At 47.4% G+C, this 15,035-nt stretch overlaps 1 protein-coding gene across 5 annotated transcripts in view; it reads right to left on the reverse strand.

Annotated features, from left to right (window-relative positions):
* COL4A5 (collagen type IV alpha 5 chain) overlaps window positions 1–15,035 on the reverse strand; it is a 294,489-nt gene that overhangs the window by 86,222 nt on the left and 193,232 nt on the right. For 3 of the 5 annotated variants that reach the window (XM_033947290.1, XM_033947292.1, XM_033947288.1), the window contains exons 31-33: window positions 7,747–7,755; window positions 4,207–4,374; window positions 2,038–2,127 (exon numbers count right to left, since the gene is read on the reverse strand). In XM_033947290.1, the coding sequence (XP_033803181.1) occupies window positions 2,038–2,127; window positions 4,207–4,374; window positions 7,747–7,755 (267 nt within the window). The remainder of the gene's footprint in view (window positions 1–2,037; window positions 2,128–4,206; window positions 4,375–7,746; window positions 7,756–15,035) is intronic. The other 2 variants (XM_033947291.1, XM_033947293.1) reach the window with 1 other exon arrangement.

Consider the following 15,035-nt stretch of genomic DNA (forward strand, 5'->3'; position numbering starts at 1 on the left):
ACACCTGGAATGCGCTTCCAGAGGGCGTGATAGGGCAGAGTACGGTACTGGGGTTCAAGAGGGAATTGGACAACTTTCTGCTGGAAAAGGGAATAGAGGGGTATAGATAGAGGATTACTGCACAGGTCCTGGACCTGTTGGGCCGCCGCGTGAGCGGACTGCTGGGCACGATGGACCTCATGGTCTGACCCAGTAGAGGCATTTCTTATGTTCTTATGTTCTTATGTTTTCTGATTCTAAATCTTCTGTGTTCATCCCACGCTTCTTTGAACTCAGTCACAGTTTTACTCTCCACCACCTCTCTCGGGAGCGCATTCCAGGCATCCACCACCCTCTCCGTAAAATTGTTTTCTGTCTTGCTGGCGCCCTCCTCCATCTTCCTGCAGCGTTCGCTGAAAGCCGCAGCAGCGGCTTCCATGCGCCTCCTGCGGCTGGGAAGTGTTCCCTCTCACGTCGTGACGTCAGAGGAACACTTCTGGGTCAGCCGCAAGAGGCACATAGCATCCGCTGCCCGCGGCGTTCAGCGAATGATGCAGGAAGATGGAGGAGGGCGCCAGCAAGACAGAAAACACCGCATCACAATAGAATAGGCATTACAATAGAAAACCTGGTAAACAAAACGAGGAGCATGCGCGGTATACGCGTGGGCGCGCTAGACCAAAATTTTCTTACATAAATTCCTTGTTCCCGCGCGCTATACCCGTGTGCGCGTTGTACATGTGTGCGTGTTATATGCGTGAACATACGGTAATCTTCCTTACTCTCCTAAGAATTTTACAAAAAGAGATGTCTTTTATAGTTTTCGGAGATGCCTATATGAAATCGAAGAAGCAAACAAAATACGCAGTTCCGAATCCCAACTAGCAACCTGATATGCAAAAAATTTCTTGTAAAGACATCCTCGTGTTGGAGGTAACACAAACAATGAAGTTATCCTTAGTGGACGAAACGCCTTAAAAAATGTAAATTGTTCTCGTAAATAATAGCAGAAAGGCAGTATCTCTTACAATTAAGATTGCTATTGGGTCGGTGACCTGTTTTTCTAATTGCACTTTGTTAAGCTAATTTCAGACAACACATGAGTTCAGAGATGACTGCGTATAATACCTAATTTATAAAAGTACCCCCACATTGTGCAAAATGCAAGAGATGGAAATCCAACTGCAGAAAAAGGCCAACGTAACCAAGCAGAGGACGACAGCTGGTAGGAGCTGACAAAAATACATGGACTTCACCAAACAATTTTAAAATTCAGCCCGCATTAAAAGCAAAGCAACCCAGTTAGCCTTTCCCCATCTCTAGCTCTCCCGCCCTCTCTGGGAATCGTGGAGAGGGCGGGAACCGGCATCCCATGAGCATGCGCACATGCACAAACCCTGCACTGGCCCACTACCCCTATCCCCCCCTCTCCCCGCTCCCCCCCTCCCCCTACTTGGTCTCTCTCCTGTTTTCTTTTACCTTCCATCCCTACCTTGTTGCTGCTTGAACTTTTGATAAAACTCTGTTAAAGCGCTCCCACGCTCCTTTCTTTGTTGCTGTAACTTTGTCAAAATTTTGTAAATCCGTGTGTCAGCACGGCTCTTAATTAATGGATGTGAACCGCCTATAACTTCTTGGGTGTGGCGGTATACAAGAATAAATTATTATTATTATTATTGACATCAGCTTTATTGAGCGCTGGAGCGGTAAGGAGAAGGCAGCGGAGGGTGGGAATGCAGTGCAGCACAATGCAACAACACTAGTCATTGGGGTGCTGGTGGGTGTATAGCAGAGCAGCGCTAGTCATCGGGGGAGGGCATGCAGGAGAGCAGCGCCAGTTATCAGGGGTGGTGTGAATGCAGGAAAGCATCGCCTATCATTGGAAAGAGAGGACAAAAGCACTGGCTATCTGGTGGACTCAAATATAAACTGAGACCCCCATTTTTAGGCTCAAAGGTCTGTTTATATCCGAGTATATATGGTAAATAATTACACAAAAGCTGCCAATAATTTTACAAGCAATGCCTTCCCTCAACCAAAAAAGACAAAAGAAAGTACCTTTTAGACCAGGAAAGCCAGAAGTGCCAGGAACTCCAGGAAAGCCTGAGGGCCCTGGATGCCCCATCACACCCATTTCACCTTTGGCACCTAAAAGCACTGAGCAATTACTATCAATTTACCAGTAAAAATCAATCATTAGCTTTCTTTAGTGCTTACATTAATACAGTAAATAGTCTGATCTACATCTTAAATTCTCCTTTTCACTTTACTATTCTGTTTGGAGTTGGTCTTCATTCCTAGTTCTCGAGGGCCATCGACAGCTCAGATTTTCAGGCTGTTGCCTAATAAATATGCAAGACAGCGATTTGCATGCCTCCTCCTTCCGCTGTATGCAAATCTCATTCATCCACATTCAGAACACCTTGAAAACTTGTTGGTCCCTCAAAGATGGAGAGTAAACACCCAAGAGTTTAGTGTAGCTCAGGGGTGTCAAAGTCCCTACTCGAGGGCCGCAATCCAGTGGGGTTTTCAGGATTTTCCCAATGAAAATGCATGAGATCTATTAGCATACAACAAAAGCAGTGCATGCAAATAGATCTCAGGCTAGTCATTGGGGAAATCCTGAAAACCCGACTGGATTGTGGCCCTCGAGGAGGGACTTTTGACACCCCTGCCTTAGACCAAGGATGGGCAACTCCAATCCTCAAGGGCCGGAATCCAGTCGGGTTTTCAGGATTTCCTCAATGAATATGCATGAGATCTATTTGCATGCACTGCTGTCAATGCATATTCATTGAGGAAATCCTGAAAACCCCACTGGATTGCGGCCCTCAAGAAGGGACTTTGACACCCCTGCCTTAGACCAAGGATGGGCAACTCCAGTCCTCAAGGGCCGGAATCCAGTCGGGTTTTCAGGATTTCCTCAATGAATATGCATGAGATCTATTTGCATGCACTGCTGTCAATGCATATTCATTGAGGAAATCCTGAAAACCCCACTGGATTGCGGCCCTCAAGGAGGGACTTTTGACACCCCTGCCTTAGACCAAGGATGGGCAACTCCAGTCCTCAAGGGCCGGAATCCAGTCGGGTTTTCAGGATTTCCTCAATGAATATGCATGAGATTTATTTGCATGCACTTCTGTCAATGCATATTCATTGAGGAAATCCTGAAAACCCCACTGGATTGCGGCCCTCAAGGAGGGCCTTTGACATCCCTGGTGATTTGTATTTCATAGTTTATTTTTGTTTTTAATAGTTACTTGATGGAAAATTATGCTTTTAAATATTACATTTCGATTGGTGCTTATGTAAACGACACGATTCATAAACCGCCACAAAACAACAACTTGGCTATGAACTTTGACCCAAGCAGGTCCTTTCACACCTGCCGTTTATGTCTTACCCCAACGTACATTCAAATACATTTATTTATTTAGAATGTATGGAACAGAGACACCAATGGTGTGATGCGTAAAGGCTCCTTTTACGGAGGTGCGCTAGCGTTTTTCTTAACGCATACACCGGATTAGCGCGTGCTATAGCGCGCGCTAGCTAAAAAACTACCGCCTGCTCAAGAGGAGGTGGTAGCGGCCAGCGCACGCGGCATTTTAGCGCACACCATTCCGCGCGTTAAGGCCCTAACCGCACCTTCGTAGAAGGAGCCCCAAGTGGTCAGACCCTCAACCTGGGTGCTTCAATCGTGAATCTAAGCAGAGGTTGCTGCTGGAGCCATCATAGCACGTTACCGGTCCCGTACCGCTCCACATCAAGTACACTTCTGTTAATAAGCTATATGGTAACTTACCCCTCCCCCCCCACCCCCGCGATAGTGGTCATTAGCGCAGGGAACCGCGCTGAATGCTCCGCGCTGCTCCCGACGCTCAGAGAGTTGGGGAATGTGCGGGTGCAGTGGTTAGAACTACAGCCCCAGCGCCCTGAGGTTGTGGGTTCAAATCCCACCCTGCTCTTTGCGACCCTGGGCAAGTCACTTAATCCACCCCAGTGCCCCAGGTATGTTAGATACGAGTGTGAGCCCACCGGGACAGATAGGGGCAAAAATGCTCGAGTACCTGAATAATTTGTAATCCACATAGAATTGCAGGATATGCGGAACATAAATAGATAAGTCATGTTCTTAGCAATCATCCACACTCTTCACAAAGAGAAAAAAAAAATAAAATATAAGATATTAACCATAGTCTGCTGTCGGTGGTACAAACGCACCTGGGAGTCCAGGGGATCCTTCTCTTCCTGGCTGCCCTGAAGGGCCAGGGGGGCCTGAAAATCCACGTTCTCCAGGGAATCCTGGGCTTCCTCTATCACCTGGGAGACCCGGTGTACCATATCCAGGAGGACCAGGGTCACCTTTTGCTCCTGGAACCCCTTGTAATCCTAGATTGTAGCAGAATAGTAATTAGGCACAATGGGAAAGAACCACATAAATGCTTCCAACATAGTGAAAATTTTTGATAACTTTGGCTGCTTGTCTGGCATTATTGACTGATGCCCCGAACCCCTTTAAGCAGTTGAGTCTTGTTCCCAATTCATCACCTTTCTGCTTAAGGATGAAGATGGATGGGGCCAGCCTGGGGGCTCAGTGGGAATGTTATATGCTCTGAACCGACACTCGGCAGCCTGACTCGTACTATGTTTCAGAGGGAGCCATGGTCTAGGCCAGAGAATGACGTGGGGACAAATTTGTCCCTGTCCCCACGGGAACTCAATTTCCCCGTCCCGCTGTCACATTCCTGTAAGCTCTGCCTTAACCACACAAGCCTCGAACACTTATGATTTTAAAGTGTTTGAGGCTTCTACAGATGAGGATGGAGCTTAGGCATTGATGGAATGAGGCATTATGACATCACAATCTGAGCTCTAGAATGTTGCTACTTAGGATTTTAAAGGGTTTGAGGCTTGTGCATTGAGAATGGAGCTTAGGCATTGGTGGAATGAGGCATTATGACATCACAGTCTGAGCTCTAGAATGTTGCTACTTAGGATTTTAAAGGGTTTGAGGCTTGTGCATTGAGAATGGAGCTTAGGCATTGGTGGAATGAGGCATTATGACATCACAGTCTGAGCTCTAGAATGTTGCTACTTAGGATTTTAAAGGGTTTGAGGCTTGTGCATTGAGAATGGAGCTTAGGCATTGGTGGAATGAGGCATTATGACATCACAATCTGAGATCTAGAATGTTGCTACTTAGGATTTTAAAGTGTTTGAGGCTTGTGCAGGTGAGGACAGAGCTTAGGCATTGGTGGAATGAGGCATTATGACATCACAATCTGAGCTCTAGAATGTTGCTACTTAGGATTTTAAAGTGTTTGAGGCTTGTCCAGATGAGGACGGAGCTTGCAGGAATGGGGCAGGGACAGGAAAAGAACTCGTGGGGATGGGACGGGGAAACGAGTTCCCGCGGGGACAGGGAAAAATTTGTCCCCGTGTCATTCTCTAGTATAGGCCCTGGCTGGGAGCTGTCACGTTGATAGCAAGGTCCAGTGAGCTGGAGGGTGGGAAAAGCCACAAATGAAGGCTCCTGATGTCAAGAGTCCCAGTAGAGACTGGTTATGACTGGAAACAAGTCAGGCTCCTGGCTCTTTCCAAAAATGGGCAAAAGAATGGCATTGTGCTCTACTTGTGCTCAAACTGCCTCATGCTTAGCATCTGAGACGTTTACAAAAACCTTTCTGGCTTAAAAGTTTCTACTTGTACCAACAGTGTTTTATATTTATATTATTTTATATATATCATGAGTGAATCGAGAGGAGGGAGGGGGGAAGTTTCCTCCTGGCAGCCTTCCAGAGAGCTGGCTGGCACGGTAGCCGCATTCTCGATTGTGATATTAATCATTTGTTTCTTTCAAATGCAACATTAAGAATTTCTTTATTGGATGGCGCACGAGCGTTATCTAATGTGGAAACCTGTGCAGAGATGGTGACTGCCTTCAACGGGGAACCGAAAAAAGAAAATGAAATGGGGGGGGGAAAAACCCCCAAACAAACCAGCACAACAGGACAGGAAATCTAAAGCGGTGAACGGCAACTCCCCAGATTGGGCTCATCAGCCCTAGAGGCATTTCTGTCTGCAAATTACCCAAATTGCTATTGAAACCATCACTGACTTTTGGTTTACGACAGCAACGACGTCCAGTTGTGGCCCAACCACTGAATATCACAGAGTGGCTGAAAGGAGAGCCGTAGCGCAGTGAGAAGCAGCGTTTAATGGAATTAGGCAACATCTTTCGGAATTTTAAAAGTCTTCCGAAGGAGCCTTTAGTTCATGCTCCCCAGTAAAGAGAAATAAGCTTCAAATCTTTTTATTTTCATTAACAGAGGGGCAGCTCTTTCATGAGGCAGGGTGAGGCCTAAAATGGGCTCCCAAAACACCCCTGCAATGGCCACCTCACTCTGCTTGGAGATGGGGGGTGTGGGGGTGGATATTTGTTTTTATCCTCCATTCAGACCTCCCGAAACGGAGCAGAGAAGCAGCAGGTCATGCTCAGTGGCTGTGGGTCCTACCTCATCTGACATAAGGCCTTCAAACCCCGAAGCATCAGGGTCAGAACACAGCAGGAGCTGACAAAGCTCAAGTGGAAGCCTAGCTGATAAGTGGTTTACCAGGCCTGCCTAAACTCTGAAGCCAGAAAACTAAACCAGGCCCCTTATTAAAGTTAAAACAGGACTAGTTCAGTTAACTCTGCATATACAGAACAGGACAGATAATGGGTTCATAGTCTTAAGAGCGCCGACAATTCAGCGCGCCGAAGAAAAACCTTCTTTTAAAGGGCTCTTGGTGGGGAACCCCGCCTCTACTTAATAGTGATCGCGCTGGCGTTGGGGGGGGAGTTGTAACCCTACATTATACTGTAAACCTAACTTTTTCTCTATTTTGTAGGGAAAAAGTTAAGTTTTCAGTATAATGTGGAGGGTTACACTCCCCACCCCCCACCAATGCCATCACGATCCCTATTAAGTAGAATGGGGGGGTTCCCCCCCCACTCCTCGTCAGAGCCCTTTAAAATTAGGTTTTTCTTTGGCGCACTGAAGTCTGCGCTGAACTGTCGGTGCTCGTTTGTCGGCGTGCGTCTGTCTCGCGCGCTTAAGACCTGTCACCCAGATAATGCTATCAAAGAAAAGCAGTATTACATTAACTGGATACCTCTTTAAAAACGGAAAAGTGGGACGTGGTTTTAAACATAAAACCCAACCACGATCGTCACAAGAACAAGCCTTTTGGCATCTGGTTTTTATTTTTTAATGGTTCATAGGCGTTATGGTGGTCTGCATTGAATTCTTAGCATGCTCGGTTTGGCAGGAATCACATCTTAAAAATGTTCCTATAAAGCAGCATGATATTTTTGGGCTTGCTCCTTCCCTCCATGTGCCATTGCTGGGCGGTGGCGGCGAGCCCTTGCCAGCTCCTAAGGTTGGAGGCGTGTCTCTTCTGAGCCCCACCCTCAGCATCACTCTGCTCAGCAGAGCCACGGAGCCAGCCCAAACCACGGACAGGCTACATATTCAATCTGTTAATCTTGTTTAGGAATAGGGGAGAGTGTGTGTGTGGAGGGGGGGGGGGGTTAGGAGGGAAGGGAACCTGACAAAAAAGTCTGGGTAGTGTGAATGGAAATCATCTCAGTCAATGGTCTTCTGTGGGCTTTTGCTTTCAGCTGGTAATGAGTGTGCAAGAGATTCTCGTTTCTTGCTCAGTATATTCACGGTTCTAGATTTTGCACAAGTCAAAGCTCTGGCAGAGTGACCACAGTACCTGGTAGACCTGAGGGCCAAAGATCGGCAGGTTTAAGGCTCATCGCGAAGTTGACACCAAGCAGTTATGAGTTGTAAATAAAGGCGCCAGGGCGACATTTGGGTTAGAAAACAAAAGTAAGCAGACAAAAAAAAAGGTTAGCGAACAACATGGTACCCAAAGAGAAGCAACGCTAAAAAAAAAAAAAAAAAGCAGCAGTACTTGAATGAATCTTCGGTACGTTGGACCTGCTTTACTCAGTATTCCCCTAACAAACTCCGTGAAATAAAGGCGCTGCTACTGCGCTATTCCTTACTGAAGATTCGAAATTGGCACCTGCCCAAAGGCTGCACCATTGAAGCCCCTTTATAGGTGGTTTTCAGGGTCTACAGATTTGCCTCCAATTTTCAGGCCTTATCCAAATCCTCCACAAAATGCGCCTCTTCAGAATGCCTGAGGCCCAGGGACTGTGGTGCATGAGAAAGACCACAGCTCGAGCCACAAAAACCAGCTGCAGAAATGGCTCTGGCTGGTATGGGCAATTCTAGACCTGGGCACCATCATCTACACGCCTCGATCCTGCATGGTAAGCGTCTATTGTAGGACAGCATCCGGGAGCCCAGGCTCTGCTAGAGAATACAAGTGTGACCTGGTATCAGTGCATTTTGCATTTACGAACCCATGGTTACACCAGTCATAGAGCTGGCACAACAGCGGGCACGGAAAAATGTACCCGACACATGTAACCGATAGTATTCTGTAATTTACATGTGTAGGTGGGAGCCCCCCCCCCCTTTGAAATTCCACACTATGGGATAGATTCAGTAAATTTAGGCACTGGGATGACATGCGCTAAGCGTAATTTCTACAGGGGGGGTGGACCGTCCCAGATGCCATCTTGGTGGGGGCACTGGCACCTCTCTGCCCCCCATGCCATGCTCTCGCCATCTCTTCCCCGCCCCCGCACCTCTTTAAAATCTTTGCCAGCACGTACAAGTACTGTAACCTGCTGCTCACGCTGGCCTGGCTCCCTCTGAAATCACTTCATGTCGCAGGGCCAGGAAGTGACATCAGAGGGAAAGCCAGTGCCAGTGTGAACAGTAGGTCAGAGAAGATGCTCATGCTGGTGTAGGTGGGAAGGGAGTGAGTGTGGCGCAGAGGCACAGAATTAGTGGGGGGTGGGGGGGGGGGAGAGCTGGGTGCCTATATCCTAGGTACACTCATAAGCCACCTATGTTCCTTCCATGGCCACACCCCCTCTGCATTTGCATACAAGTTAGGCACTCAGTTTACAGAATAGGGGTTTAAGGGCTAGATTCACAAAGCAAACCGAACGTGTACCGATCGGTTTGCGACCAGATTTCCCTCGGGCCCCATTCACTATCCTCTCCTGTGATCCACTTTGAACCCGTGCATGCAAATGAGGGGGGAACGCAGGCAAAGTAGACAGGGAAACGATTCACCTTTGAAACCGACTGGGCTGGCCGATCAACTGAAGAAGAGACTGCTGGAGACCACTCTCCAGCTCCATTGAAGTCCTACTCTCTGCACGACTCGCTGCCCTGAATCTCTCCTACCTGCTCTGCCCCTAATCACTGCCCTGGCCTGCTCGACCCGGATCTCTCCTGCCTGCCACCCCGAATCTCTCCCGCCCTTCCATGCACTGCGAGCCCGTGGTTTTAACCCATGAGTTTAAGGTGGGTTAAGATCATGGGCTCGCTGGGCTAAAAACTAATAATAAAAAAAAAGTTTAAAAAGTAATTAAAAAAAAAAAAAAAGTCGTGGCTCAGATGGGCATGCGCAGACCATCTACAGATGGTCTGCAAATGCGCCAGGATCGCACATCAGCGTTCCTCCGATCACCCCCATCTGCATATTGTAGTTTCAAGAATCCATCGGACTTGCCCGAATCAGACCTAGAGTGGTCCCGATCGGGCAGGTTCGTAAATCTAGCCCTAAGTCAGTTATTGAGGGCAATCACCAGTTAGCACTCGTTAAGGCCAATTAATGTTACTTATCTCTAATTAAGTGCCAGTTATGTAGCTGACCCTATTCTGTCTAGGTGCATCTTCAGAATACCTGAGGCACAGGGACTTTAGGCAAACTTTAGGCGCCAGTTATGGAATTCAAGGGCATGTCACTTACACGCGCCATTACAAAATATCACGCATCCTGCCGGCATTTTCCCAGCCACATGTACACTTCTGGATATACATTTCTGTGTGGAAGAAGGGCCCAGGTCCAGAATTGTCCTTCACACGTTTAAAACTTGGTGATTTTAGACAAGGCAAGCACACGTACACTTTTCATCCTAAAATCGCTGCTTCTGCACATAACCCGCTTATATGCGCGACACCGAGAACACGCAGATCATTCATGCCTCATCGGAATTTTGTAAATTAGGAATGCAGTTCTGTACCCAGAAATGCCTTCTTTATACAGGTCTAAAAGCAGACGTACCATTGCTCTCTGCATTTAATTTCATAGGTGCATTTACAGAGGTTGCACATTTTGCCTAGCCCCATAACTGAGTAAACCTGGGTCTTAGATGTACAGTATTCCACGTCTCTTGCTATGACTGGAAAAGGAAGTCTTGCAAAAGAATGAACACGTTATCAGTAAGATCAGTCAAGTAGTGCTGCTGCTTCAAACTGCCCTTCTCATTCTGGCCCAGAAAATACCAGCATGATGTGAAGCACACCCCATGCTGAATAGGTACCGTATATACTCGAATATAAACTGACCCAAATATAAACCGAGGCAACCTTTCACCCCCCAAAAAAAGGAGGAATAGAGGATGACTCGAATATAAACCGGGCTTGCCTTGCCAGGGGCTCTGTACCCTGTTCCCCTTTCTCCCTGCTCTATCACGCTCTGCATCCAGCCCCCTCACTCACTCACTCCCCATCTCTGCACCCAGCCCCCTTCCTTGGACCCTGTCCCCCCTCCCTCCCGATGCCTTGCAGGCCTCCATCAGGCCTGCTATAGGTCCTGATGGTCCATGGGTGGGCCCGGACAGCAGGGATCCTCCCGACTCCTGTCCCAGCCGATTCTAAGATTTTTTTACCTCATTCCTGCCTCCCCTGTGTACCTTTAGAATCCCTGGTGGTCCAGCAGTGAACTGCAGCAGGAGTGACCTTCCTTTGATCCTGCCCATGCAGAGCTGCCAGCCGATTGGCTGCCGTGAGTTCTCGCTGTCCCTCGAGAAGTCACGGCAGCCAATCAGCTAGTGGCTATGCGTGGGCAGGAGCGAAGGAAGGTCACTCCTGCTGCGGTTCACTGCTGGACCACCAGGGATTCTAAAGTTACACGGGGGAAGCTGGGAATGAGGTTAAAAAAATCTTAGAATCGGCTGGGACAGGAGGCGGGAGGGATTCCTGCTGTCCCGGCCTACCACTGGACCACCAGGGATTTAAAAGGTATACTGGGGAGGGGGAGGGAGGTAAAAGTTATTAGAATTGGCAGGGACAGGAGACGGAAGGGATCCCTCCTGTCCTGGCCCACCGCTGACCCATCAGGTCTCAAGGCAGGCCCGGCAGAGGCCTGTTACAAGTTCGGGAGGGGGCAGGTCAGCACTGACCCAAATATAAACCAAGACCCCCATTTTTAGACTATTTTTATGGTGACGGGACAATTGCGTGCCAGACACCAGCACGCTGACAAACGAGCGCTGACAATTCGGCACAAGACACAAGCGTGCCGCGGAAATCTTAGTTTTAAAGAGCTCCAATGGGGGGGGGGGGAACCCCCCACATTATTGAGAATACGGAACTTTTCCTGAAAAAAAATCGGAAAAAGTTCCATTTTCTCTATAATGGAGGGTTCCAACCCCCCCCCCCAACAGCAGCGCGAACACTATGCAGTAAAGTGTGTGGGGGGGTTCCCCACTCACACCCCGCTTTGGAGCTCTTTAAAACGAAGTTTTTCCACGGCACGCTTATGTCTTGCGCTGAATTGCCAGCGCTCATTTGTCGACGCGCGCGACTGACTATGAACCATTTTTATATTCGAGTATGAATGGTAATATAATACTCAGAGCATCATTGAACACTCAAGAGGTAGATGTTCCGTAAAACCAAAGAACTGGACCCTCCAACTTGAAAGAAAGACCGACCATTTCCCAGGAAATGGAGACTTCAGATGCTGTAGGCCAGGCTTGTCCAAGTTTAGTCTTTGAAGGCCACCATCGGACCAGGTTTTAGGATTTCCTTAAAGACTACATAGGAGAGAGATCTGCATATCCACTACCTCTGTTGTAAGCAAAGCTCTTGTGTATATTCAATAGGAATATCCTGAAAATCTGGCCTTTACATATGAGCATAAGAATACCCATACTAGGTCAAATCAGTGGTCCTTCTAGCCCATGCACTGCGAGCCCGTGGTTACCAGTATCTTGCTTCCACAGTGGAAAATCTAACTCCCCCTTTTACAAAACCATAGCACGGTTTTTAGCGCCGGCCACAGTGGTAACATTTCCAATGCTCATAGGAATTCTATGAGCGTTGGAACCGTTACCGCCGTGGCTGGCGCTAAAAAACGTGCTACAGTTTTGTAAAAGGGGGAGGGGATAAGTTGCAAGTACCTGGCAGACTCCTAAAGAGTAGCAACATTCTAGAATCTCAAAGAGTAGCAAGATTCCGGAACTTCAAATACTAGCAACATTCGATGTGGAATTCCCAAATAATAGCAACATTCCATGCTACCGATCGCAGGGCAAGCAATGGCTTCCCCAATGTCTATCTCAATAGCAGACTATGGACTTTTCCTCCAGGAATTTGTCCAACTTTTTTTTTAAACCCAGCTATGTTAATTGCTGCTACCACATCCTCTGGCAACGTGTTCCAGAGCTTAACTGAGTGAAAATAAAATTGTCCTCCTATTAGTTTTAAAGGTATTTCCACGTAACTTGAGTGTCCCCCTAGTGATTTTTGATAGAGTAAAAATTCAATTCACTTGTACCTGCATTACTTTTGCAGGCCTCAAAGCCTGAACTTGGACAACACTGCTGTAGCATATGGCAACTAGAACAGAGAGAAATGAACCCCCTCCCCACAACCGCACACATAATAAAGGTTTAGTACTCAAATAAGACCTTTTAGAACAGTGGTTTCCAACCCTGTCCTGGAGGACCACCAGGCCCATCGGGTTTTCAGGCTAGCCCTAATAAATATGTATGAGAGAGATTTGCATATAATGGAAGTGACAGGTTTGCAATTCTGCTCCATGCATATTCCTTAGGGCTAGCCTGAAAACCCAATTGGCCTGGTGGTCCTCCAGGACAGGGTTGGGAACCACTGTTTTAGAAAACGCTTTCCATTATTTGGAACAAAGTAGAGAGAATTTTGAATCCAAAGGACAAACAAAGGTCATTTCTTGATCTTTATTTGGGGCACATGGTCTACAAAGGCAACTCATGGAAGGGGGAGAAACTGTTAGTTTTAGACGCATTAGTTTTATTGAACAAATATACTGTTTCCAAGAAACTGCAAAAGCAAATAATCCTTGCAAAGATTCTAAAACAGTGGTTCCCAACCCTGTCCTGGAGGAACACCAGGCCAGCTAGATTTTCTGGAAAGCCCTAATGAATATGCATGAGAGAGATCTGCATATAATGGAGGTGCCAGGCATGCAAATCTGCTCCATGCATATTCATTAGGGCTAGCCTGAAAACCCAATTGGCCTGGTGGTCCTCCAGGACAGGGTTGGGAACCACTGTTCTAGAACATTTAATGCACCATGCATATTAAATCCAGAGCTTTAAGGAAAGCGAGAGAAAGCAGAGCACGCAGATTAGTGAGGATTAGTCAACATCCTGAGCTCGGCCAGGCCATATACAACACATCATGCCATTAGTAAGCAGTGCACACCCTCTCAGACACTGGTCATTTAGAGGCAACAGCACTGAGCACGGGAGACGAGAGTCATTCCCCCTCCCCCTCAGGAAGCTGTGATAGGCTTTAGCATCCCCGGCCGTGGCGGTAAAGGCTCTGACACTCATAGAATTCCTATGAGCGTCAGAGCTAATTCTGCCGTGGCCAGCAATAAAAAAAAATGTCTAATGCAGCTTCATAGAAGGGGGCCCTTGTTGCCTCAAAATACCAGTTTTGTGGTACAGGTCATCGCCTAGATTTTTGGTGAAAGCAGCCAACACTTAGAACCACATGTTCATGCAATGGGTAAGAGACAGGTGGGCTCATGTGAAATCATTTCAGTGCCGTGAGGGGCGATCTGTGCAGTGAGGGACTCGTAATTAGGAAAAAAAAAAATCAATTAGCTCCTTCGGTGCAATTAACGTGATCATCCAGCCCTCTGCAAGAGTTGTGACGAAAGGAAAGATAATTCCATTCCCGTGCACAGAAGCTTGTTCAAAGCCATGTGATCTCGGTGCAGGCATTGCGATACATCATCATTTTTGGAAAACAAGACAAAAAAAACCCCCAGCTACAGCTAAAGTGGGTAACAAAGGATACTTACAACAGACTCTACAAATTTATCAAAGATCAGCAATGAAATCATGTCATAAAGGGATCCTTTTCCTAAGGCGCCCTAAATGCTAACGCGTCCATAGAATGGAATGGGCGCGTTAACATTTAGCCCGCGTTAAATCGATTAGCGCACGCTAAATCGGCTAGCGCGCCTTAGTAAAAGAGGGGGAAAATTCACCACCTGATGCGAATACCTATAGGCGGGAATTCCGGTCCTCGAGAGCCATATTCCCGTCGGGTTTTCAGGATTTCCCCAATGAATATGCATTGAAAGCAGTGCGCGCAAATAGATCTCATGCATAGTCATTGGGGAAATCCTGAAAACCCGACTGGAATACCGCTCTCGAGGACCGGAGTTCCCTACCCCTGACCTATAGGAATACTCCATCAAACCGTCAAGAGAAGGCCCTCGCAAACAGGCAGGCCTTTTTTTTTAACGTTTTGTAATTTGCACATATTCTCAACGTGCCTCTCTCGTTGAGTTCCAAAGTCTTGGCCCTGCTACAGATACAGCAATCAACGTCGTCGTCAATTCGGATCGTAAATTTCGGTTTGGAATGTTATCTTCTCAATATTCGAGTCAAGTACTCTGGTGCCACACCATAAAGCACATGGTGTTTTGTTGTCTCATATCCTACTTCTGGTGCATTTTCGCTCAGCGGGTCACATACGTATTTCTCTTCCAGCATTGTGCCGGCCCGTCACGCTCCGGAGTCTCATCTAGTATGAGAGTGTGGCGCAGTGGTTAAAGCTACAGCCTCCTTACCCTAAGGTTGTGGGCTCAAACCAATGCTGATCCTCGTGACCCTGGGCAAGTCCCTTAAT

This window comes from Geotrypetes seraphini, chromosome 5 (genome assembly GCF_902459505.1).
Source record: "Geotrypetes seraphini chromosome 5, aGeoSer1.1, whole genome shotgun sequence".
Classification (NCBI taxonomy): domain Eukaryota; kingdom Metazoa; phylum Chordata; class Amphibia; order Gymnophiona; family Dermophiidae; genus Geotrypetes; species Geotrypetes seraphini.